This window comes from Pristiophorus japonicus, chromosome 5 (genome assembly GCF_044704955.1).
Source record: "Pristiophorus japonicus isolate sPriJap1 chromosome 5, sPriJap1.hap1, whole genome shotgun sequence".
Classification (NCBI taxonomy): Eukaryota; Metazoa; Chordata; class Chondrichthyes; family Pristiophoridae; genus Pristiophorus; species Pristiophorus japonicus.
Genome location: NC_091981.1, coordinates 72,013,195 through 72,038,952, shown reverse-complemented (window position 1 = coordinate 72,038,952; position 25,758 = coordinate 72,013,195). Strand labels below are relative to the sequence as shown.

At 47.1% G+C, this 25,758-nt stretch overlaps 1 protein-coding gene across 1 annotated transcript in view; it reads left to right on the top strand.

Moving 5' to 3' along the window:
* Window positions 1–25,758, top strand: part of elovl2 (ELOVL fatty acid elongase 2) — a 185,823-nt gene that overhangs the window by 87,926 nt on the left and 72,139 nt on the right. The window contains exon 3 of the mRNA XM_070880178.1: window positions 10,681–10,758. Within this exon, the coding sequence (XP_070736279.1) occupies window positions 10,681–10,758 (78 nt within the window). The remainder of the gene's footprint in view (window positions 1–10,680; window positions 10,759–25,758) is intronic.

Here is a 25,758-nt window from a genome sequence, read left to right as displayed (position 1 = left end):
GGGAAGGGGGGGGGGGCTGCGAGGGCAGGTCTCCCCTCGCAGCTGTGGGTGGGTGCACTCCCCAGATGGCAAAACACACAAAAAACACAGTCTTTGGGTTGGTCTTCAGGTGGGGGGAGAAGACGTCTTCACCTGGGGTAGCTAGAGCCACCAGGCACACAATCCCAAACGATCTTCAATAGGGTGATTTAAAGAATCTTCAGCCTGGTAGCTCCAGCTATCCCAGGCTAGGCAAATGTGGGGGGTGGGGGGGGTTCCAATTGTGGGGGGGGCCTAGTTGTAAGCAAGGCCCCCACACACACTACCACACACACACACACCCCCCGCGATGTTCCGGCCCTCAGTGGTCTTCTTTCCTCCCCCCACCGATACAACAAAGTCTGTTTGGGGAAATGCACCCACACCCACCTGTAGAATGTAGAGTCTCCCTCCTTCCACACTGGTTGGTTGTTGTGGTTTTTCCCCCTCTCTCCAACTCCTTGCAGAATGGTAAAGATGTTTAAATGTTTTCTGTTCTCCTCCTCTCCCTCTGGATAGAAGTTGAAGGTGAAACCCCTTCCTTCCTTCTGTTCCTGGGCTGGTCTCAGGGCTCCCCAGGCAGGAGCTCAAGTTGCTAGCAGCTCCACTCACTGCTCACAGCTCCTACTGAGCAGGACACGCCTCCACAGCTCCCCAATTGGTCCTTGTGCATGAATGACAGAAGGATAGTTTGCAGGTGCAGCAGGTAATCAGGAAGGCGAATGGAATGTTGGCCTTCATTGCGAGAGGGATAGAGTACAAAAGCAGGGAGGTCCTTCTGCAACTGTTCAGGGTATTGGTGAGGCTGCACCTGGAGTACTGCGTGCAGTTTTGGTCACCTTACTTAACGAAGGATATACTAGCCTTGGACTGGGTACAGAGACGATTCACTAGGCTGATTCCGGAGATGAGGGGGTTACCTTATGATGATAGATTGAGTAGACTGGGTCTTTACTCGTTGGAGTTCAGAAGGATGAGGGGTGATCTTATAGAAACATTTAAAATAATGAAAGGGATAGACAAGATAGAGGCAGAGAGGTTGTTTCCACTGGTCGGGGAGACTAGAACTAGGGGGCACAGCCTCAAAATACGGGGGAGCCAATTTAAAACCGAGTTGAGAAGGAATTTCTTCTCCCATAGGGTTGTGAATCTGTGGGATTCTCTGCCCAAGGAAGCAGTTGAGGCTAGCTCATTGAATGTATTCAAATCACAGATCGATAGATTTTTAAACAATAAGTAAATTAAGGGTTATGGGGAGCGGGTGGGTAAGTGGAGCTGAGTCCACTACCAGATCAGTCATGATCTTTTTGAATGGTGGAGCAGGCTTGAGGGGCTAGATGGCCTACTCCTGTTCCTAATTCTTATGTCATCACAATCTCGATCATTTAAACATGGACAGCGGGCGCAGGCAATATCAGTGCTGCCAACATGCCCAAAATGGCGGCCACTGCGTTTCACGCCGGAAGCAACGCAGCTGCCATTTTTTCAACAAAACTGGCCTTAACGACTGACACTAAAGGTCCCAATTTTGCAGCTAAACAGTTTGCAAAGAGATATAGAGCTAGAACCTCCACTTTTTTTGCATGCTTAACGCCCACTTTACCGCTGAAATGATGTATAACGCCCATTTTAGCACAAAATGGAAACTGATGGGCATTTTTAGGAAACATCGGCGAGCATTACTTTCCCCATGTGCTTAACGCCGGGAAAAAATATTACCGGCTGCCCACTTTTTTTGGGCGGAATCATCAGAATGGGCGAAATCAACGCCCAGAATATCGTTCGCATGGAATTAACGGCGAGATTCAATAATACTGCCCGCCCACTTCTTTTTGTCGTAAAGAGCACATTTGGCTAAACTAACGCCCTGGAGATCGCCCGCTGTCACTTTCACCACCTCGCACACATATCACCCATAATATCGCCCACCCAAAAAAACACCCAGAAAAAGTAGAACTATTCTGAACGAACGCCAGTGGTGTGGCTGGCATTTTTAAAATCACAGGTCGCTTCATTCAAAAGGCTGCCTCAACTTTGGGGGAGTTTGCATTGACTCTGGAGTTCTTCTCAGGTGAAGTGAACATCTCAACAGACATATTTTCAGACTCTGGACCATTGGGGCTTTACTCCAGGTGTACTTTAGTGAGAAAGTCATTGTTTCTGATCAATCGCTATTAGACTTTCAATGCAATGGGGCCACCAAACAATAACTGTGCTTAAGCAGCACTTCAGATGTCTTGACCACTCAGGAGGGGAGCTACAATACGGCCCTGAGCAAGTAGCTAAATTCGTGGTCGTGTGCTCAATGCTGCACAACCTAGCTATTAGGAGGGGCCAAGAATTGCTAGAATGCACTGATGCTCCACCTCATGAGAGAGAGGAGGAGGACGATGAGTGGCTGGACACTGACCTAGGGCCAGACAATCAGGCTGGCCATGCAACCATGCCCACGACCCCCTCGAGAACACAGGTAAGGGCCCGTGGTGGCTACATAGTTGTGAGACTCTTACCTGAGGAGCTGATATCTGAACGATTTGCCTGAAAAGAGCTTGATGTGAGTGACAACGTTGACACACTGCTGTGTGTGTGCAGCTCAGACATCAATGGTAACCTTGGTGCCAGTTAAAGTTTATGTTGATTTATAAGTTGTATTTAACCCTTTCATGTTAAGGAATCACCAGTGTGTAACGGTGCAGCTATCTGAGACAACACGCAACAAAGTTATGTTCAATAACAAAATGTTTATACCAACAGTGGTCTGAAATCATAGGTATCACAGGCAATAACACCCAACCCCCACCCACATCCCACTTTTTCCACCATTGACATCAATCAAATGTTCAACATGTCCAGCAACACAGAATACAAAGGCAAAGCAGGAGGGTGATCCCAGCCCCCATACATTCCAACAAATTGCATACATCCAGATGGAGATATAATACAGCCATCACCTGCGGACATGCACCTCACTTTCCTTCCCCCCTCCACTTCTTCTCCCCATCTTTACCCCTTCCCCTCCTCGCTCTATGGCGTCTGGCCGAGGAGCTCCTCAGGCAGTGCCTCATTGGGGGGGATGAAGGCAGATGCGGTCATTGCACGAGTACGGGAGCAGGGGCTGCTGAGGGGGGAACATTCTCTGATCCAGAAGCAGGATCTCGGTCTTTTCCCTCATCTACTGTTCGCAGTGGTGGTGCGGAACCTACGGATGGAGTGCCGCGCTCGGGGACCAATGGGAGGCCTGTGGCAGCAGTGTTCCTGGCTCCAGGGCCTCTGCCATCCGCGGAATGTACTCAGTCATGGTGACCAGCTGTCGGGATATGCCCCCCCAATGCTTCGATGAGCTGGTCACTAATGTCTACAGTCCTCCTGGACAACTGTACCATCTCTCCACTGTTATGTAGCGCTTGTGGAACAGACCTGCCATGTTGACAAGACCTCCGCAGCGTCGGCGCCGTCCCCAGGCCAAATGGTGGTGAGGTGCTTGGGGCCGGTACCTCCAAAGTGGAGGCGGGAATGATCGGAGGACCACTAGATGGCCTTGGGGTGGAATGGCTTCTGGAGCGTGGCGATGCAGTTTCCTCGAAGTCCGCGCTTTCATCCATGGAGAACAGACCCAGTGGATGAGAGCCAGTGGGCGACAATCGGAGCTCCTCAGAACCAGATGTTGGATCGTCTGGAGAGTCGGGCCCCATGCCCCCACCTTCTGGCCTCTGTGGTCTTGTCTTGGGACGCGCTGCTGGCTGAGCTGCAAAACACAAATGAGGTTATTAGAGGAGAACGGGGTGCTAGGGTCACAAGGTGAGTCCAGCGCTACACACAGCATATGCACGTCAAAAGCACCACCACTCTCAAAATCATCGCAGACATCACATTTCATGACCATCAGCACATTTGCATTCCAGTGATTTTCATTAGGCCATCATTATTTCGATGACAATTTGATAAATCAGCTATCATATATGATTGTTCAGATATGAGTGGGTGTGGCATCTATTGACTTTACATCACGCAATGGTGTAAGCTTTACTCATGTGGCATCACTTCAGGGTCTGCAGATGCGTCCGTGACTGTCCGGGAGGTGCTTCCCCACGAGTGTGAGCACACGCTCCTCCATCTCAGTGATGTCGCAGGGGACTGGTGGCCCCCCACCCGTTCACCTCTGCACGGACCTCATCGTCAATAGCTTCTTCTGTAAAAGATGACAGGACAACATGGCATGAGATCATTGCATGATGTCATTGTTAAGTACTGTCACAGAGACTGATACAACACATAACCGACAGATGTAATCATGATTATTATGAAAATTATCATTTTACCTAAAGATGTACACTGTGACTGCAGGCTTTGAGTAAAACATTCCTGGTAAAAGTGAAAGACCTCACATCTGATGATAGTCACTCATGAATTGTTACAAATCAAATTATATAAATACATAAGTACATGTAAATCAATGTAATACTCTTGCGGATCCCACAAGGGTGTTCCATCGTTTGTGGCATTGGTTGCCCTTACGAACCTCGTTGGTCGCCGACGAGACCACCTCTGCTATCTTAGTCCATACCCTCTGGTATGCCTTTGGGGTGGGCTTCCCACGCCATCCCTGCGTCAAATCACCCCAGTGCAAGTCAACCTCCTGCAGGAGGAAGGCATTTGCCTCGTCCAAGAACCTCCTGACTTTTTTTGCGCCCTCCAATGTGCTCCTCTCCAACCTCACTGTTCTCTCCAGCTTCAGTCTCCACAGCGTGCTGTGATACTTCCTCCTCTCTCTCCATTATAGGCCAAACTCAGGCAAATATGTGGCTGGTAACAGCTAATGTTTGTTTGCCGACTTGCTGTGAAGCTCTAAAGTCTCCTTCCTCCCAAAGCAGCCACACCACACCCAGACACGCCTTCAGTCCCACTGAGCTCCCTCTCTCTTCTGCAAATGTCTTGATGACCCTTGACCTCCTGAATCGTGGGAATCGAGCGTTGCCATGCCGTTGCTAAGGATGGGGCAGAAGGTCAAAAAAATGTAACGCTACCACCCATTTCATATCACTCGCTGTAACACCCATTTTCAAAAATGGAGACTAGGTGCTTTGCGAATGGGTGAGAAGCCGGCGATCTGAAAACCCTTTTTTCACACGCACGCCGGAAATAATGCCCATTTTTGGGTGATATGCACAAAAGTGGAGGTTCTAGCCCATAGACAGGTTAAGTGAGTGAGCTAAAAGTTGGTCGATAGACTATAATGTGGGAAATGTGAGGTTATTCACTTTGTTAGGAAGAATAGTAAAACAGACAGGGCTAGATATTCATTACCTTAGCGCTGCCTGTTAGCGCACAGACGGGGTGCTAATGGGGCGCGAATTGCTTATCGCCCAGGTGCAGAAAATTGAACGCCGTCCCGTGAAATTCAGTAGGCTTTTAGCACCTGGCCTTGGAGCGCCACTGAGTCCAAGAAGTCAATGAATGTGCATGAAATTCAGTCGGTTCCTCTGACTTACCACCTGGCGCTGATAACGCCAGAAAAAGCAGGCATTCATACCTGGAATTGCCGCTCGCGGTGCACTATTTAAAGGGATCAGCAACTGGATCATTGGGAGGTCAGATTCCTTGCTAGCTTGTCAGATTGTCTTTTGACTGCTTTCATATTTTCTACATCCTTGTTTGTTGCTGCTCTTACAGTTTCTTTACTGAACATTTACACCAGCTCTTTTCTCTCATTTGTAGGGGCTGTGCTGCCAGTGCACCTTGCCATCTGGCAACTACTTTAGAGGCAGTGGCTCCAGAGACAGCGCATGTCAAATGTGGCCAGAGGCAGGAGGAGGGCCCGCGGACCTCACAACAGGAGGCCTTAACCTCCCAGGGTTTTCCGGGAGCACTTATCTTACATTCATCTCTCAGAGGAGCAGTATGTTAGAAGGCTTCACTTCAGCAAGGAGGTGGTCATAGAGCTCTGCCACCTGCTGCAGCCAGACCTACAGCCTCAGGTCAGGACCAGGACTTCGCTCTCAGTGGCAGTCAAGGTCACAGTGGCTCTTAATTTCTATTCTAGTGGCTCCAGGCTACAGCAGGGGATATTGTCAACATTTTGCAGTTCACCATCCATTGCTGCATTCGGGAGTTGACAGATGCTCTCTGCAGTAGAAGAAGGGAGCACATCTCATTTATCATGACCAGGGAAAAACAGGATGAATGCTCATGTGGCTTTGCAAGGATAACGGGCTTCCCCCATGATTCAGGGTGTTTTTGACTGCATTCATGTAGCATTGAAGGCATCTCATCACAATGCAAAGGTGTTCCGTAACCGCAAAGGCGACCACTCTCTGGACGTTTAGTTGGTATGCGACCACAGGCAGCTCATCCTCGCCGTCATTGCCCACTATCCTGGCAGCAGCCACGATTCATTCATCCTGCGACAGACCAGTGTCCCAGGACTGTTCCAGCCATCACATAGCTGGCTGCCCGGCGACAAGGGTTATCTACTCGCCACCTGGCTGATGACACCCCTCCGCAACCTCAACACTCCTGCTCAGCACGCATATAATAAGAGCCATGCCGCTACCAGGAATGTGATCGAGCAGACTATCGGGGTGCTCAGACAATGGTTCCGCTGCCTTGACTGCTCTTGAGGAGCCCTGCAGTACTCCCCTGATCGAGTGTCCCTTTTCATCATTCTGTACTGCATGCTGCACAACCTGGCCAGCCTGAGGGCCCAGCCTTTGCCACCTGGGCTTGCAGGTCCACCTCAGGAGGAGGAAGAGGGAATGGAGTAGGAGCTTGAAGAGGAGGAGCAGGATGAAGAGGAGGAGGAAGAGCAGCAGCAATGGAGGAGGGACCCTTTCAATGCAGCTTCTGCAAGGGCCGTGCCTGAGCATCTCATTATACAATGCTTCCGATCTCCCGCTGTCCTTCAACATCCCACTGTCCTCCAATCTCTTCTGGGCCCCAACCCCGCTGCTGGGCTCCACCTCACACCAAGAGTCTCCAACCAATCTACTATCTGGGATGCTGTGATATCCGGTTTGTCACCCACCTTACTTTCATTGCACTCTCGAGCTGGCTCACGCTTCTCCCTACGGTGACTGGCTCCTGCTCCTGCTCCGCTCCTCTTGCTGTCCCCACCCAGGTCGGGTGTGCCGACACCACGCTGGGACCTGGAGTTCTCCTCTCTTTATGCTCCTGCTCCTGCTCCAATCCTCTTGCTGTTCCCATGGCTCAGAAACATGCACTATGTACAGCAGGCACCTCAAAACACTGGAGAAGTACCACCAACGCTACGTGCACAAGATCTTGCAAATCCATTGACAGGATAGGTGCACCACCATCAGTGTCCTCACTCAGGCCAATATCCCCAGCATCGAAGCACTGACCACACTCAATCAGCTCCGCTGGACGGGCCACATTGTCCGCATACCTGACACGAGACCCACACACGGTGAGGAGGATCGCCCCACGCTTGATCGCTGCATCGTGTCCATCCAGCTCGTTGGCCACGAAGTACAGGTCGAGACGCTCAACGAAGGCTTCCCAATCATCACCCTCTACAAATCTCTCTGAAATACCAACGGCAGCCATGATCGCATGAAAGTTCGTAATCTGTTACACGTTGCCAATTGTTAAGTATGGAAGAATTCCACAAGACTGAGTATTGTGAGCTAAAACTGATGTGACCTTAGTCTTTTTAATCCAGAGTGCCTCAGCAGCATGGCAGACAACCTTTTATACTCCCTTGCACGAGGTGTGCAGGTGACCCTTGGGCCTCCAACAGTTGCGCCCTCTGGTGGCAAGTCTTACACACTTACAATGTTTACATACATAACAATGATGATGATACAGTGTTTCCAATGAAGCAGAAATCACATGGCGATTGCACAGCACAAACTCATCGCTATGTGCAGATCACAGCCCCTGCAAGGGTCAAATGAGAAACAGCATAAAAATTGAAATGTCAAATGAACAATTTAATATCACCCACAACTCTCTCCTGTCAACCATATGCACTCACAACCCACAGCAACAATATATTTACAAACAAACCTCTCCTTTGAATCATACCAACCCAAAAAACAACAGCAACAATATACTTACAAATACTGAAAGTAATGATGTAAGAAAAAACCATTTACAAACAAACTATGCCTTATTGGCCCATTTTTACTGCTTTCCCTCCCCTTCTCTCCCCTCCCAACCCTACTGCTCCTCTTAATGTGGACCCAGTGCCTGTAGCAAGGCCGGATGAAGGCTGCTCACTCTGTGACACAGAGACTGCAGATGGCCTGGCAGGATGCCCTCGACTAGCTCTGGGCCTGGAAGGCCCAGCTGCAGACTACACCACCTCAGCATAGGCGACAGCAGCCTCAAATGGCTGTGGTGCAGACAGCGGCAGGTGCAATGGAGAACTGGCCATGGTGGGAGCCGGAATGCTGTCATCCTGAGAGAGGACAGCACCTTCCATTTCCACTGACACATTGCCACTCCCCTGGGGCAGAGCCTCAGCATCCGGAGCAATCTGCTGGAGCACAAATTGCTGGCCTGCTTCTGCACCGTGAGATCCTCGTTGGACTGGTGGGAACCTAGAGACGATGGCAGCAGTCAGCGCTTGTGTGGCATCAATATGAGTCTGCATGAGAGCAGACTGAGTTTGGATGCCACCAAGCACTGACTCCATTACAGCACTAAGCCATTGCGTTGCTTCGGCCTGTGCTGCAATAGCTGCTGCCACCTCACCCATGACATGCAGCATGAGGTCTGAGTTCCCACAGTCCCTCAGCAAGTCCACCATCCTTTGCAAACTGCCAAGGATGGTCTCGAAGGTGTGCTGTGAGACAAGTGCAATGCTTGAGGTGAACTCCACCAAGCTCATAGCAAGTGCAGCCATGCCCTTGAGCACCCTTGCCATTGCACCCAGAAGCCCGTTGTGCATGCCCACTGACCGTCTGGCCAAAGCCTCCACATCAAGGTCCTCATCTGAGTCCCGTTGAGCAGAACTCACTTGCGAACTCACCCTCCGGGGAGATAGATCCCGGGCTTCCCTTGCCGCTGGGTCCCGGAGATTCACCCACATTATAGCCCTCGAACATGGCCTCCTCCAGCGACATCGTCGGCCCACTGTCCAAGCCAGCTTGCTCTGTAGACACAGGCAGTGATGCTGTGTCGTCTCCTTCCTCCTCCTCTCCCACGTCGCTACCACTGGGAGGCTGAGGGACAAGCTACTGTAGTGGTGGCTGATTATCTGAAGGCATAAAGGCACAAATTCAGAGAAGAGGGCAGGAAGGGAGCAAGGAATGGAGACAGTAGATGGAAAGTGGGAAAGGCTTGTGGTATGAAGGGGAAGTGGAATGAGAGAAGAGGGAGAGATGATGAAAATACCATTATTCTCCCCAAGGGGGTCGGCCTCTCTGCATGCTGCAGTGCCCATGAGTTGTGGCCTAATTATTCGATGCACTCGCTCCTCCAGGTCAGTAAGGGGCCTGAGGTCTGCACGACCTCCTTCGTGCGTAGCTGCTCCTGCCTGTTATGAGAAAGCTTGGCCTGCAAGAAAAAAGAAAGTGTGTAAGTGAGTGTGCAGCTGTGTGTTTGTCAGATGTGCCTACCACAGTTGAATAGCTATTAATATATGCAAGGCGAGAGATGTGGATGTCACTTTCATTCGGTGGGCACAATTGGTGAGTGAATGCTGGGATGTGGTGGTTTATACAGTGTATGCAAATAGTGAGATTCACATTGTGGCATGTAGAGGTTTTTGAAGAACGTACTCGTCCTGACCACCCGATTGAGGTCATTGAACTTCTTCCTACATTGGATGGCACTTCTATCCACTATGCCTCTAGTGGAGAAATACTGCACCACTTCCCTCCAAAATGTTTGGAAAACATTTGGCACTAGCCTCCTGCCAGTGACCGGAAACATGGATGCCCTTTGCCTCCCCACCGCCACCAGCAGATCCTTCAGGGCATCATCACTAAAGCAGAGAGCTCTCTGGCGTGGCCTCTATGCTGCCATGATGCTCCTTCAAGGCCCCGTGCACAGGCTGCAATGATGAGATTGAGGCTGTGCAGCATCATTGAACCTCCCCTTTAAGAACCAGATGGCGTCAGTATGTCTGATAACTCTCAAAATTAGAGCACTGCAACTTAATTAGTGCTCAGACGTTAGTGCCCCGCTTGACGACTGTATCGCCCTGAGAGAAGTGTGCACTGTTTGATTTAGTGCTCCACCTCCCTCTTGGGGCACTAATACTGAAGTTCGCGGTCACCGGCGCTGATTATCGCCAGGTACTAAACTTACCGACCAAGCGATGTTGGTGCCTCAGACTGGTCCAAAACGCAATTTTAGCCCAATATTTTTTAAATGGTGAGAAACTATTAAATGATTATGTCAGATGGATTTGGATGTCCTTGTACATGAAATACAGAAAGTTAACATGTAGGTACCACAAGTCTACAGGACTAATTTGTTAAGTTTACTCCATAATCCTAAAATGTAAATGTTTCAAAGAAAATAATCCGCAATTAATTCTATTTTTGTTAATTATTACCATTTCAAAAAGATGGTAATCTGTGAAAATTGTGCTTTTTTCCATCTGAACTCATTGCTATTAATTTTAAATAAAATTCTGTGTTCTGGATCAACAATCTTCAAAACATTTTCTAATGACATTTCTGTTCTTCATAGTTGATCCTGGCAAGCTGGGAAGGCGGATACAACTTGCAGTGTCAGGACCTTCACAATGCCGGTGAAGCAGACATCAGGGTGAGACAAAAAAAATGAATGCAATGCCAACATGGCAGTGTGTTAGTGAGAAATTATATTGGCTCAGAAGACCAAGATGTTGAATCAGTTTGGGTGGAGATAGGGAATAATTAGGGAAAAAAGTCACTGGTGGGTGTAGTCTATAGGCCCCCTATCAATAGCTACATTATTGGATGGAGTATAAATCAAGAAATAATGGAGGATTGTAAAAAGAAAACAGCAATAATCATGGGGGATTTTCACCTTCATATTGATTGGACAAAGCAAATTGGCCAGGGTAGCCTTGAGGAGGAGTTCACAGAGTGTATCCAGGATAGTTTCCTTGAACAGTACATTGCAGAACCAACCAGGGAGCAGACTATCTTAGATCTAGTACTGTGTAATGAGACAGGATTAATAAGTGATCTCCTCGTAAAGAATGCTCTAGGAATGAGTGACCATAGCATGGTTGAATTTCAAATTCAGTTGGAGGGTGAGAAAGTTGTATCTTAAACCAGTGTTTTTAAGCTTAAATAAAGGAGACTACAAAGATATGAAGGTAGAGTTGGCTAAAGTGGACTGGGAAAATAGATTGAAGTGTTAGACGGTTGTTGAGCAGTGGCAGACATTTAAGGAGATATTTAATAACTCTCAACAAAAATATATTAAAAAGAGAAGGAAAGACTTTAAGAGAAGGGATAACCATCCGTGACTAACTAAGGAAATAAGGGATGGTATCAAATTGAAAACAAGGGCATATAGTGTGGCCAAGAGTAGTCGGAGGCCAGAGGATTGGGAAACTTTTAAAAGCCAGCAAAGAATGACTAAAAAAATAATAGAGAGGGAAGGTAGATTATGAAAGTAAACTAGCATGAAATATAAAAACAGATAATAAGAGTTTCTACAGGTACATAAAAAGGAAAAGAGTGGCTAAAGTAAATGTTGGTCCCTTAGAGGATGAGACTGGGGAATTAATAATGGAGAACAGGAAATGGCAGAGTCCCTGAACAAATGTAACACCCCTATTTAAAAAGGAAGGCAGACAGAAAGCAGGAAACTAGACCAGTTAGCCTAACATCTGTCGTTGGGAAAATGCTGGAGTCCATTATTAAGGAAGCAGTAGCAGGACATTTGGAAAAGCATAATTCAATCAAGCAGAGTCAGCATGGTTTTATGAAAGGGAAATCATGTTTGACAAATTTAGTAGGAGTTCTTTCAGGATCTAACAAGTAGGGTGGATAAGGGGGAACCAGTGGATGTGGTGTATTTGGATTTCCAGAAGGCATTCGATAAGGTGCCACATGAAAGGTTACTGCACAAGATAAAAGTTTACAGGGTTGGGGGTAATATATTAGCATGGATAGAGGATTGGCTAACTAACAGAAAACAGAGAATCGGGATAAAAGGGTAATTTGCTGGTTGGCAAATAGTAATTAGTGGGGTGCTGCAGGGATCGGTGCTGGGGCCTCAACTATTTACAATTTATATTAATGACTTGGATGAAGGGACCGAGTGTAATGTAGCTAAGTTTGCTGATGATACAAAGATGGGTGGGAAAATAAATTATGAGGAGGACACAAAAAATCTTCAAAGGGACATAGACAGGCTAAGTGAGTAAGCAAAAATTTGGCAGATTGAGTATAATGTGGGAAAATGTGAGGAAACTTTGGCAGAAAAAATAGAAAAGCAAATTAAAATTTAAATGGAGATCCTTGTGCATGAAACACAAAAAGTTAGTATGCAGGCACATCAAGTAATCAGGAAGGCAAGGGGGATGGAGTATAAAAGCAGGGAAGTCCTGGTACAACTGTACAGGTTATTGGTGAGGCCACACCTCGAGTACTGCATGCAGTTTTGGTCTCCTTATTTTAAGGAAGGATATACTTGCACGGAGGCTGTTCAGAGAAGGTTCACTAGAGTGATTCCGGAGATGAGGGGGTGGACTTATGAAGATAGGTTGAGTAGGTTGTGCCTATTGATATGTTCATAATAAAGGATGAAACTGAGTACTGTGTACAATGAGCAATTATGACCTTAGCTGCTTTAATAAGACTCCAGAGTGCAGGTACCTCATGGGTGGCCTGCCTATATACTGTGCTCCCAAGGGATGCTGGGATCTCTTGGGACTCCAACAGGTAGGCCCTCTGGTGGTAGTATAATACAGGTTACAAGGGGTTACATAACATCACTCCCCCGTGATGTCAATAGTACACTTATTTACAAGGTGAGACGATCTGGGGCTTTTCGCTCCCTTGTCGATCGTCTTGGTACAAATGCAGATGTAGGTGAGTTGGTTAGTTCTTCACTGGGCTGCTGGGCAGCCGGCCTTGCTGGGTTGCTGGGGTTGGTGAGTTCGGCTTCGTGGTCAACCATGATGTCAGTTGCCACTTGTGTGTGTGTTGGAGGGACAAAGTTGGTGGTGTCTTCTTCAGGTTGTTCGTAGCTGTTGGTGAACCGCAATTTGATTTGCTCCAAATGTTTTCTGATCGTTAGGCCATTGGCCAATTTGACCTGAAACACCCTATTCCCCTCTTTGGCTATGACCGTGTCAGCGAGCCATTTAGGACCATGTCCATAATTGACTACAAATACAGGATCATTAACCTCAATATCACATGACAAATTTGCACGGTCATGGTACACACTTTATTGATGCCGCCTGCCCTCGACGTGATCATGGAGATCAGGGTGGACAAGAGAGAGCCTTGTTTTAGAGTGCCCTTTTCATGAGCAGCTCGGCTGGGGGAACTTCGCTGAGTGAGTGGGGTCTGGTGAGGTAGCTGAGCAGCACACAGGATAGTCGGATCGGCAGGAAGCCTTCCGACACGCGTTTCAGGCTTTGCCCGATCTGCCTGGCCGTTGGATGCGGGCTTGAACGGGGCAGATGTGATGTGCTTGATCCCATTGCGGGTCATGAATTCCTTGAATTCAGCACTGGTGAAATACGGCCCATTGTAGCTTACTAGGACATCAGGCAGCCCCTGTGTGGCAAACATGGTTCGTAGGCTTTTAATAGTGGCCGTGGATGTGCTCACAGACATTATTGCACATTCAATCCATTTTGAGTAAGCATCCACGAAAACCAAAAATATTTTGCCTAGAAATGGGCCTGCATGGTCCACGTGGATCCTCGACCACGGTTTGGAGGGCCACGACCACAAACTTAGTGGTGCCTCTCTGGGTGCATTGCTCAGCTGAGAGCAAGTGTTGCATTGGCGCACGCATGACTCTAAATCTGAGTCGATGCCGGGCCACTACACATGGGATCTGGTTATGGCTTTCATCATTACAATGCCTGGGTGACTGTTGTGGAGTTCACAAAAAAACGTATCTCTGCCTTTCTTGGGCAAGACCACGCGATTACCCCACAACAGACAGTCCGCCTGCATGGACATTTCGTCTTTGCGCCTGTGGAATGGCTTAATTGCCTCCTGCATCTCTGCTGGGACACTGGACCAGCTCCCATGAAGGACACAGCTTTTTTACCAAGGACAGTAAAGGATCCTGGCTGGTCGAGGTCCTGATCTGGTGGGCCATAATGCAGGAATTTTCATTTTCGAATGCATCCATACCATGAGCAAGTCCGCTGGCTGTGCCATTTCCACCCCGGTGGTGGGCAATGGCAGCCAACTGAGAGCATCTGCGCAGTTCTCTGTGCCCGGTTTGTGGCGGATTACATAGTTGTATGCCGACAGCATGAGCGCCCATCTTTGGATGCGGGCAGAGGCATTGGTGTTAATCCCTTTGCTCTCAGAGAACAGCGATATGAGCGGCTTATGGTCAGTTTCAAGCTCAAACTTGAGGCCAAATAAGTACTGGTGCATTTTTTTTACCCCGTAAACGCACGCCAGATCCTCTTTTTCAATCATGCTGTAGGCCCTTTCGGCCTTGGACAAACTCCTGGATGCATAAGCGACCGGTTGCAAAATCTCCGATTTGTTAGCCTGTTGTAACACACACCCGACCCCGTATGACGACACATCGCAAGCTAGCACTAATCTTTTACAAGACTCATACAGGACACGCAGTTTGTTTGAACACAACAGATTTCTGGCTTTCTGAAAGGCAGCCTCTTGTGAATTCTCCTATACCCAGTCATCTCCCTTGCGCAGTAGCACATATAGGGGTTCGAGCAGGGTGCTTAACCCAGGTAGGAAATTACTGAAATAGTTAAGCAGTTCCAGGAACGACCGCAGCTCCATCATGTTCTGTGGTCTCAGTGCATTCTTGATGGCCTTCGTCTTGGCATTCGTGGGTCTGATGCTGTCTGCTGCGATTCTTCTTCCCAAGAACTCGACCTCCTGGCACCAGGAAAACACATTTCGAGCGTTTCAACCTGAGCCCCACGTGATCCAACTGACTAAGAACCTCTCCCAGATTCTTCAAGTGCTCAACAGTGTCCCGACCTGTAACCAGTATGTTGTCTTGGAAAACCACGGTGCGAGAAACCAACTTTAGCAGGCTCTCCTTGTTCTGCTGGAAGATTGCCACGGCCGACCGAATCCCGAATGGGCATCTGTTATAGATGAACAGACCTTTGTGCGTGTTTATGCAGGTGAGGCCTTTCGAAGACTCCTCCAGCTCTTGCGTCAGGTAGGCCGAGGTCAGGTCCAGCTTGGGGAACGTCTTCCCTCCAGCCAGGGTTGCAAAGAGGTCAGGTCCAGCTTTGGGTAGCGGGTACTGGTCCTGTAGCGAAAAACGGTTAATCATTACTTTATAGTCCCCACAAATTCTGACCGTGCCGTCCTCTTTGAGCACTGGGACAATCAGACTAGACCACTTGTTGAATTCCACCACGTAATGATGCCTTCTCGCTGCAGCCTGTCCAGCGAAATTTCCACTTATTCACGCATCATATGCCTTATGGTGGATGGGTCGCGTACCGGGAACCAAATGGATCTGCACTTACACTCCCAAGAAGCTTCCAATGCGTGGCTCGAACAACGATGGAAACCTGCTCAGAACCTGGGCACATGAGGCATTGTCGACGGATGAAAGCGCTCAGATGTCGTCCCATTTCCAGCGGACTTTTCCCAGCCAGCTTCTACCAAACAACGTGGGGCCATCCCCTGGCACAATCCACAGCGGGAGTTTGTGTACTGCTCCATCATAGGAGATATTGACTTCTGCACTGCAATTACAGGGATTAGTTCCTTGGTGTAAGTCCTTAGTTTGGTGTGAATGGGGCTGAGCTTGGGCCTGTGTGCCTTTTTGCCCCACAACCTGTCGAAGGCCGTTTTACTCATTATGGACTGACTCGCATCTGTGTCCAGTTCCATAAATATTGGAATTCCGTTCAGTTCAACTTTCAACATTATTGGTGGACATTTCGTGGTGAATGTATGTACCCCGTACACTTCTGCCTCCTCGGTGCGAGTCTCCAATTCAGCCTGAGCCATGGTGGATCGATCTTCCTCTGTGTAATGTCTGTAAGCTTGTAATATTTATAGCTCCACACTGTGGATGTGGATGTATTGTGTACTGCATTGCAGAATTAATAATTAAACAGAACCAGGCAGATTCCGGAGGCTTCCGAGAGAGCTGCCTGCCATGTAGGAAGCTGTGTGTGCTGTGCGCTATGAATATATCACATTTGGTGATGAGGATGGGATTTTTTTGATGATTTAAAGCTTAAATTTTGTTGCTGAAGAATTCAGCCAGCCGACAGAGAGACTTTGGAAGTTTCTGTTTTTGGAAAAAAGCTACAAAATCCGAGGTAAAATACAGCACATGGTGTGAACAGCTAGAGATTAAAATGGCAGGTGTAATCGGACATTTGGGGGAATATAGACACGACCAGGAACGTTTTAAAGCGTATGTGGATCGGCTAGAAATGTATTTCACTGCAAGTAACATAATCGAAGTTCCAGACAATGCAGTCCAGAACTGGGCTGTGTTAGAACGTAAGAAAGCGATCTTCTTATCGGAGGCGGGACCAGCAATGTACGAAACCCTTGTAAATCTGCTTATGCCTGATGAGCCAAAGGACACAACGCTTAAAGAGATTTTAATGAAGCTGGAGCAGCACTATAACCCCAAACCGTTAGAAATTGCTGAAAGCTATCGTTTTGGGATTCGGAATCAAAAGACTGATGTAAGTATCAGTGATTACATCATAGCATTAAAAAAGCTCTCGATGCATTGTAATTTTGGAAACTTTCAAAACCGAGCATTATGGGATTGTTTTGTTTGTGGGGTGAAAAATTATGCAATCAGAAGGAAGTTATTGACGATGGATGACTTGACTTTTGAGATTGCTTGTCAGACAGCGAGGCCGATGGGCATGGCCCAACAATATTCCCGTGAATGAATTAATAATTACGGTCGTCAGTCAACCGAGGTAAATCAGCTGCAGCTTCAAGGTAAAAGATGGTGGGGGTCCAAAGTCTCAGAAACTGGAAATTCTAACAGAGCTATAGGTGCCTGGGCCAACACATTGCTCAAAGTTGTCCATACGTGAAGGCAGAGTGTTTCTTCTGCAGAAAGACTGAGCATCTTGTGAAGGCATGCCGACTGAAGGGTAAACCAGCTTTTAAAGCTATGAGTCCAGCGTTCAAAGCTATGAGTAGAAATCCCAAGAGACTATATAGCATGGAAGAACAACAACAAGATGAGGAGATGTTAGAGTTACTCGTCATCAGGAGCACGAGGTTAACGGACAGCGATTCGGAAAGCATCAAAATCCATGTAGATGTTGCGGGATTCAAGATACCAATGGAAATTGACACGGGTGCATCCGTGAGTGTAGTACCAGAGTCGCTGTACCTCGACAAATTACATGATTTTCAACTGGAGAAATCCAAGATAGAGCTGTGGGGCTACTCGGGAGAGAAAATTCCTGTGGTAGGTCGTATCACCGTACCGGTGAAATATAAAGATCAATTTCAGAACTTGCCTCTAATAGTAGTGAAAGGAGACAAGTCTGCCTTACTAGGAAGAAATTAGTTGAGCTCACTGAAGCTGGATTGGAGTAAGATTTGGAAGCGAGATTTTCATCAACGGATGAGGTTATCAAGAAGTATCCTAAGGTGATCTGCGAAAAGGGCAGTCTGATCCAAGACTTCAAGGCGTCTGTCAGGGTACAGAAGGATGCTAGATCGATTTACTACAAGCCATGTTCCATACCATATGCACTCAAGGAGAAAGCTGAGCAAGAACTCAAAAGACTAGAGACTGAGAACATTATTTATAAGATAGATCGATGTAATTGGGCTACACCCATTGTTGTTCTACCTAAGTCGGATGGTAAGGTAAGATTGTGTGGTGATTATAAAGTAACTGTAAACCAGGCTCTAGAGGGTAATATCCCCAATACATAGCCGAATATAGAAGATTTGTTCACAACACTGACAGGTGGTCAGATCTTCTCAAAACTGGATCTTCCAAATGCCTACTTAAGCTTGAACTAGATGAGGAGTCCAAGTCATGTTTGACTATAAATAATCATCTAGGCCTATACCAATTTAATAGGCTACCATTTGGAGTGTCTTCCGCCTCTGCCATATTCCAAGGGGTGATGAACCAGATTTTGCAAGGTATTGAAGGGGTAGTATGTTATTTGGATGACATACTAATTTCAGCACCAAATAGGCAAATTCATAATAACATTTTGAATGAAGTCCTCAAATGGCTAGAGAAGCACAGAGTACGAGTGTCTGCTCGTAAGTGCAAGTTATTTCAAAACTCAGTGGAGTACTTAGGGTACAGAGTAGACAAAGATGGTTTACATCCAACCATGGAAAAATTGGATGCAATTAGAAATGCACCCACTCCCAGGAATGTCACTGAATTTCATTCATTCTTGGGTCTTTTGAACTATTATGGGAAGTTCCTACCAAATTTGGCTACAGTATTACATCCACTGAATGAACTTTTGAAAAAACAGGTCCATTGGAAGTGGTCAAAAGAATGCGATACAGCATTCAAGGAGTGTAAAAGCAAATTGGTAGAGAGCACCATATTAGTTCACTATGACATATCTAAGGAGATTAAGCTAGCATGTGATGCCTCTCCATATGGAGTTGGGGCAGTAATCTCTCATGTATCAAGTAGTGGGGAGGAGAGACAAATTGCTTTTGCTTCACGCACTCTCAGTGTCAGTGAGAGTAATTATGCGCAAATTGAAAGGGAAGCTTTGGCATTAATTTTTGGGGTCAAGAAGTTTCACAAATACATGTATGGTCGTAAGTTTATTATCGTTACGGACTATAAGGCCCTAACACCAATCCTCCATCCAAAGTCCCCAGTTCCAACATTAGCTGCAGCCCGAATGCAGAGATGGGCTTTGATTTTGTCAGCATATACATATGATATTGAATACAGGCAATCAGCTGATCACAGTAATGCTGATGCAATGTCTAGATTGCCTTCCCCATCACAAGTTACACCAGATAGGGAAGAAGTGTTTTATTTTTCATACATTGATGAACTGCCAGTCACAGCTGAAGAGATTGGTAGAACAACCAAACATGACCCAGTGATGTCAAAGATGTATGAGTATATTGCAAATGGATGGCTAAACCGGGTAACAGACAAAAATACACATCCATTCTTCATTCTTAGGAATGAATTATCAGTCGATAAAGATTGTATCATGTGGGGTGCAAGAGTGGTTATACCAAATAAATTCAGATCCAAATTATTAGGAGACCTCCATGACCATCACCTGGGAATGTGCTTGACCAAGAGTTTTGCATGCAGTTATTTATGGTGGCCAAGTCTTGATAAAGATAGAGGCCCCAAGTTTCCACACGATAAAAAACGGGCGCCCCTCCGGGTGCGATTCTGGAGCTCCCTGCAGCTCCATGTCTGCCTGGCGCGGCGCCCAGGGGGGCGGAGCCTACCACTCGCACCGATTTTGTAAGTGGGAGGGGGCGGGTACCATTTAAATTAGTTTTTTTCCTGCCGGCAACCCTGCGTGTGCGCGTTGGAGCGTTCGCGCACGCGCAGTGTGAAGGAAACATTGGCACTCGGCCATTTTTGTAGTTCTTTGTAGCTGTTAAATTTTTGAACATTTTTTAATCAAAGCACATTGCCATCAGCACATCAGCACTGAGGCTTCTTGCAGCAGTGAGAAGGTGCAGGAAGCCTCCCCCCCCTACCGTCGGGAAATGGCTGCTGAACTTGTGAGGCTTCCTGCAGCCTTCTCACTGTCTCCTTCCCCCCCCCCCCCGGGAACAAACAGCTGCCTCCTTCCCCCCCCCCCCCCCGGGAACAAACAGCTGCCTCCTTCCCCCCCCCCCGCGGGAACGAATGGCTGCCTCCTTCCCCCCCCCCCCCGCGGGAACGAATGGCTGCCTCCTTCCCCCCCCCCCCCCGCGGGAACGAATGGCTGCCTCCTTCCCCCCCCCCCCCCGCGGGAACGAATGGCTGCCTCCTTCCCCCCCCCCCCGCGGGAACGAACGGCTGCAGCATTCTCCCTGCCTGAAGCACTTTCACACAGGTAGGAAGATGGTTTATTTAATCTTTTCTTGGCTTATAAATGTTTATTCAGGTTGGATTTATTTGCATAATATTTGTATAAGTATAAATAAGGATTTATTGTAGAATTTAATGACTTCCCTTCCCCCCCCCCCCCCCCACCTTGTTCTGGACGCCTAATTTGTAACCTGCGCCTGATTTTTTAATGTGTAGAACAGGTTTTTTCAGTTCTACAAAAATCTTCACTTGCTCCATTCTAAGTTAGTTTGGAGTACGTTTTCACTGTGGAAACTTTCAAATCAGGCGTCAGTGGCCGGACACGCCCCCTTTTGAAGAAAAAATTCTGCTCCAAAGTGAATCTGTTCTAACTGACTAGAACTGCAGAAAAAAAAAATGTGGAGAATTGTGATTTCTAAGATAGTCCATTCTCCACCAGTTGCTCCTAAAAATCAGGCGCAAATCATGTGGAAACTTGGGCCCATGGAGTACATCGTGAGTCAGTGTACGACATGTCAATCGGTAAGCAAGCAACCACCACCAGTACCATTACAGCCATGGAAATGGCCTCCCGGGATGTGGCAAAGGCTACATATTGATTTTTCTGAGTTAGAAGGACAACAATTATTCATTGTGATTGATAGCCATTCGAAGTGGGTTGAGGTATTTCCAATGTGGAAAATAACAACAAGTAAAACATTGGACATTTTACGAAAATGATTTTCTTCATTTGGCCTCCCTGAAGAGATTGTTTCGAATAATCGACCACAATTTAGTTCAGATGAATTTGCACAATTCACGAGCAAAAATGGTGTGAAACATACCAAGGTTCCACCTGCTTCGAATGGTGCAGCAGAGCGCACTGTACAAATTGTAAAATGTGCCCTCTTAAAACAAATGTTAGATTCAAATCTAAGGAAACGACAGTTGTCATTGGATCACAAATTGGCTAATTTTTTGATTACATATCGAAATACTCCTCATACAACTACTGGTAGAACTCCAGCAGAGTTATTTCTCAAACGACAGCTACGAACCAGATTCTCGTTGTTAAAACCAAATTTGGCACAGTCCGTAGAAGAGACACAATTAAGACAAAAAGAGAATCATGATAGAGGTAGAGTAAAAGAGAGAAGTGTGAAATTAAACCAGAAGGTGAGAGTGAAGAACCATCACCATAAATAGTTAAAGTGGTTACCAGAAAGAGTGGTGAAGATATCTGGTCCTCGCACATATTTGGTAAAGATGTTTGATAATGGAGAGGTTAGGTTTGGTCATATTGATCATATTTTACCTACAGACATGGAAGGAGTTGAAGGTGGGAATGATTCAATTATTTCTGACTCATCAGATAGTTTTGATACACCAGTAGCAAATCCTAAATCTGGAAACAAATCCAGGAGAGAATCAGAATGAAGGTCTGAGTCCGAGTCAGGAAAACAAAGAGCCTGAAGTTAGAGTGAGTTCAAATGAAAATCAAGGAAATTCCGTGGAGGAAATCATTCCTCAGGATGAGCCTCAAATGAGTGTGAAATCGCCACCATGTTTGGAAGGTTCTGTTTGAGAGCAAAGGTATCCTCTTCGAAACAGAAAACAAGTGGTAAAGTTAAATTTGTAAATATGGAAAAAAATAAGTTTATTTCCTGTGTTATGTATAAACATGAAAGTTATGTATGATGTTTGTTATAATAACTTCTTCATTAAGGATGGAGAAGTGTAATGTCTGTAAGCTTGTAATGTTTGTAGCTCCACACTGTGGATGTGGACGTATTGTGTACGGCACTGCAGAGTTAATAATTAAACAGAACCAGGCAGATTCCGGAAGCTTCCAAGAGAGCTGCCTGCCATGTAGGAAGCTGTGTGTGCTGTGCTCTATGAATATAACACACTCTGCAACATGGTGGTTTGCAGGGTTTGCAGTTCGCCTGCACATTCAGTGGAGGTGTCCCATTGTTCTACAACCGTTGCATAGTGCTTGAAGTGACATTGATGGGGCCGATGATCACCTCCACAGCGCCAACAATGTGTTAACTGCCTCGCATTAACGATTGATGGCGGACTCTGGGTCATCTGAAGTCGGGCAGCAGCAGCCGGCGTCTACGTTCTGCCATGTATATTCCTGCTTGAAAACTACGTTACTTTGTGCACAGTACTGGCTGAAACTTCTTTACTCTGCGAAATCTGTTTGGTGTTGTCGCTGGTGGACATAAATGCCTGGCCTATCGTTTTGGCTTTACTTAGATTCAGAGTTTCAACAGTCAACAGTTTGCGAAGGATTACCTCATGGCCAATGCCCAGTACAAAAAGGTCTCTGAGCATTTGTTCTAGGAATCCCTCAAATTCGCAATGTCCTGCGAGGCACCTTAGTTCGGCGACATAGCTCGCCACTTCCTGGCCCTCTGATCGTTGACACGTGTAGAACCGATATCTCACCATCAAAACGCTTTCTTTAGGATATAGGTGTACCCGGACCAGCATTCATAGGATTTAGCTGTTGCTTTTGCCGGAGCTAGGAGATTCTTCATGAGGCCATAGGTTGTTGACCCACAGACAATAAGGAGGATCGCACTTCGTTTGGCAGCGTTCTCGTCCCCTTCCAGCTCGTTGGCCACAAAGTTTTGGTCGAGTCTCTCCACAAAGGCCTCCCAATCAAGCCTTTCTGAGAACTTCTACAGGATACCAACTGTTCTTTGCATTTTTGAGTGTTTGTTCGTTACCTCGTCGCCAATGGATATGTTCATAATAAAGGATTGAAACTGAGTACTGTGTACGATGAGCAAGTGAGACCTTAGTTCCTTTAATAAGACTCCAGAATACAGGCACCTCGTGGGTGGCCTGCTTATATACCATGCTCCCAAGGGATGCATAAGATAATGAGGGGGCTCGACAAGGTGGATGCAGAGAGGATATTTCCACATTGGGGAAACTAAAACTAGGGGACACAGTCTTAGAATAAGTGGCCGCCCATTTTAAAATGAGATGAGGAGGAATTTCTTCTCTCAGAGGGCTGTAAATCTGTGGAATTCTCTGCCCCAGAGACCTGTAGAGGCTGGGTCATTGAATATATTTAAGGCAGACATAGACAGATTTCTGAGCGATAAGGGTTCGGGCAGGGAAGTGGAGTTGAGTCCATGATCAGATCAGCCAAGATCTTATTAAATGGTGGAGCAGGCTTGAGTGGTGAAATGGCCTACTCCTGCTCCTATTTCTTATGTTCATATGTTCTTATGGTAATAATGATTAACATTAAATTAATTATGGAAGGCTACTGCCCCACCACAGAGATAGCCATGCCTTCCGATGAGGAAGTTGACCCTTTTTTCCTCGGGCGAATGCTCTCTCCCAGGCCAATGCCAGTGCTGCTTTTAAAAAAAAATTATTCATGGGATGGGGCGTCGCTGGCAATGCCAACATTTATTGCCCATCCATAATTGCCCTTGCAGTCTGTGTGGTGAAGGTACTCCCACAGTGCTGTCAGGGAGGGAATTCCAGGATTTTGACCCAGCAACAATGAAGAAATTACGATATATTTCCTTGTCAGTATAGTGTGTGACTTGGAGGGGAACTTGCAGGTGGTGGTGTTCCCATGTGCCTTGTCCTTCTATATGGTAGAGGTCAGAGGGTTAAGAGATGTTCCAAAGAAGCCCTGGTGAGTTGCTACAGTGCATTTTGTAGATGGTACACACTGCAGTCACTATGTGCCAGTGGGGGAGGGAGTGAATGTTTAAGGTGGTGGACAATCAAGTGGGCTGCTTTGTCCTGGATGGTGTTGAGCTTCTTGAGAGTTGTTGGAGTTTGAATTCATCCAGGCAAGTGGAGAGGATTCCATCACAATCCTGACTTGTGCCTTGTTAATGGTGGAAAGATTTTGAGGAGTCAGAAGGTGAGTCACTCGCCACAGAATACTCAGCTTCTGAACTGCTCGTGTAGTCACAGTATTGATGTGACTGGTCCAGTTAAGTAGATACTGGTGGGGAATTAGACAATGGCATTTCCATTGAATGTCAAGATGATGTGATTAAACGTTCTCCTGTTGGAGATAGTCATTATCTGCTATTTATGTGTCACAGATGTTAGCTGCCACTTATCAGCCCAAGCCTGAATGTGGTTGAGGTCTTGCTGCATGCAGGCACAGACTTCTTCATTATCTGAGCAGTTACGAATAGAACTGGACACTGTCCAGTCATCAGTGAACATCCCCACTTCTGACCCTATGGTGGAGGGAAGATCATAAATGAAGCAGCTGACAATAGTTGGGTCGAAGACACTGCCCTGAGGAACTTCTGCAGCGATATCCTGGTGATAAGATGATTGGCCTCTAGAAACCATAAACATCTTCCTTTGTACGAAGTATAATTCTAACCAGAGTTTACCCCGATTCCCATTGACTTCCATTTTACTGGGAATCCTTGATGCCACACTTGGTCAATGCTGCCTTGATATCAAGGGCAGTGACTCTCACCTCACCTCTGGAATTCAACTCTTTTGGCCACGTTTAGACCAAGGCTGTAATGAGGTCTGGAGCCAAATGGTCCTGATGGAACCTAAACTGAGCATTTATGAGCAGGTTATTGTTAAGTAAGTGCCACTTGATAGCACGGTCGATGATACCTTCCATCACTTTGCTGAAAATTGAGAGTATGCTGATGGGCTGATAATTGGCTAGATTGAATTTTTCCAGCTTTTTGTGGACATACCTGGGAAATTTTCCACTTTTTTCAGGTAGATACCAACACAAATCTTCAGCACTACAGCCGGGAAGTAGTCGGGGCCCATAGCCTTTGTTGTATCCTGTGCGCTCAGCCGTTTCTTGATATCACCTGGAATGAATCAAATTGGCTGAAGATTGGTGTCTGTGATTTTGGAAGAGACCGAGATGGATCATCCACTCGGCAGTTCTGGCTGAAGATGGTTGCAAACACTTCAGCCTTGTCTTTTGCACTCACATGCTGGACTCCGCCATCGTTGAGGATGGGGAAATTCATGGAGCTTCCTCCACCCGTTAGTTGTTTAATTATCCACCACCATTTACGACTGGATGTGCCAGGACTGCAGAGCTTTGATCGGATCTGTTGATTGTGGGATCGCTTAGCTCTGCCTATAGCATGCTGTTTCTGCTGTTTAGCATATATGTAGTCCTGTGTTGCAGCTTCTGCAGGTTGGAACCTCATTTTTGGATACGGCTGATGCTGCTCCTGGCATGCTCTTCTACACTCCTCATTGAACCTGGGTTGGTCGCCTGACTTGATGGTAATGGTAAAGTGAGGAATATGGGGCCCAAGTTTCGGGCCGCACCTAGAACGGCGCAGCCCTGACCTGGACGCCCGTTTTTAATGCCACAAAGTGCACCTAAAAAAAACTTACAGATTCTCCGGCTCCCTGCTGGTCCTCTTGAGTTGGGCGCGGTACAGCACAAGCTGTAGGTGGCGGAGCCAGGTCCCTGCGCTGAAAACAGTGCCAGGACCTCTGCACATGCGCACTACAGTGGGCGCGCATGTGCAGTAGCTCCAGGCGCCCGAAACTGTGTGGGAGGGGCCCGAAGCACACAGCACCTAGCCCTAGCCGAATGGCCTCACTGGGGCTGCGTGCATAAGGCTGCCTCCC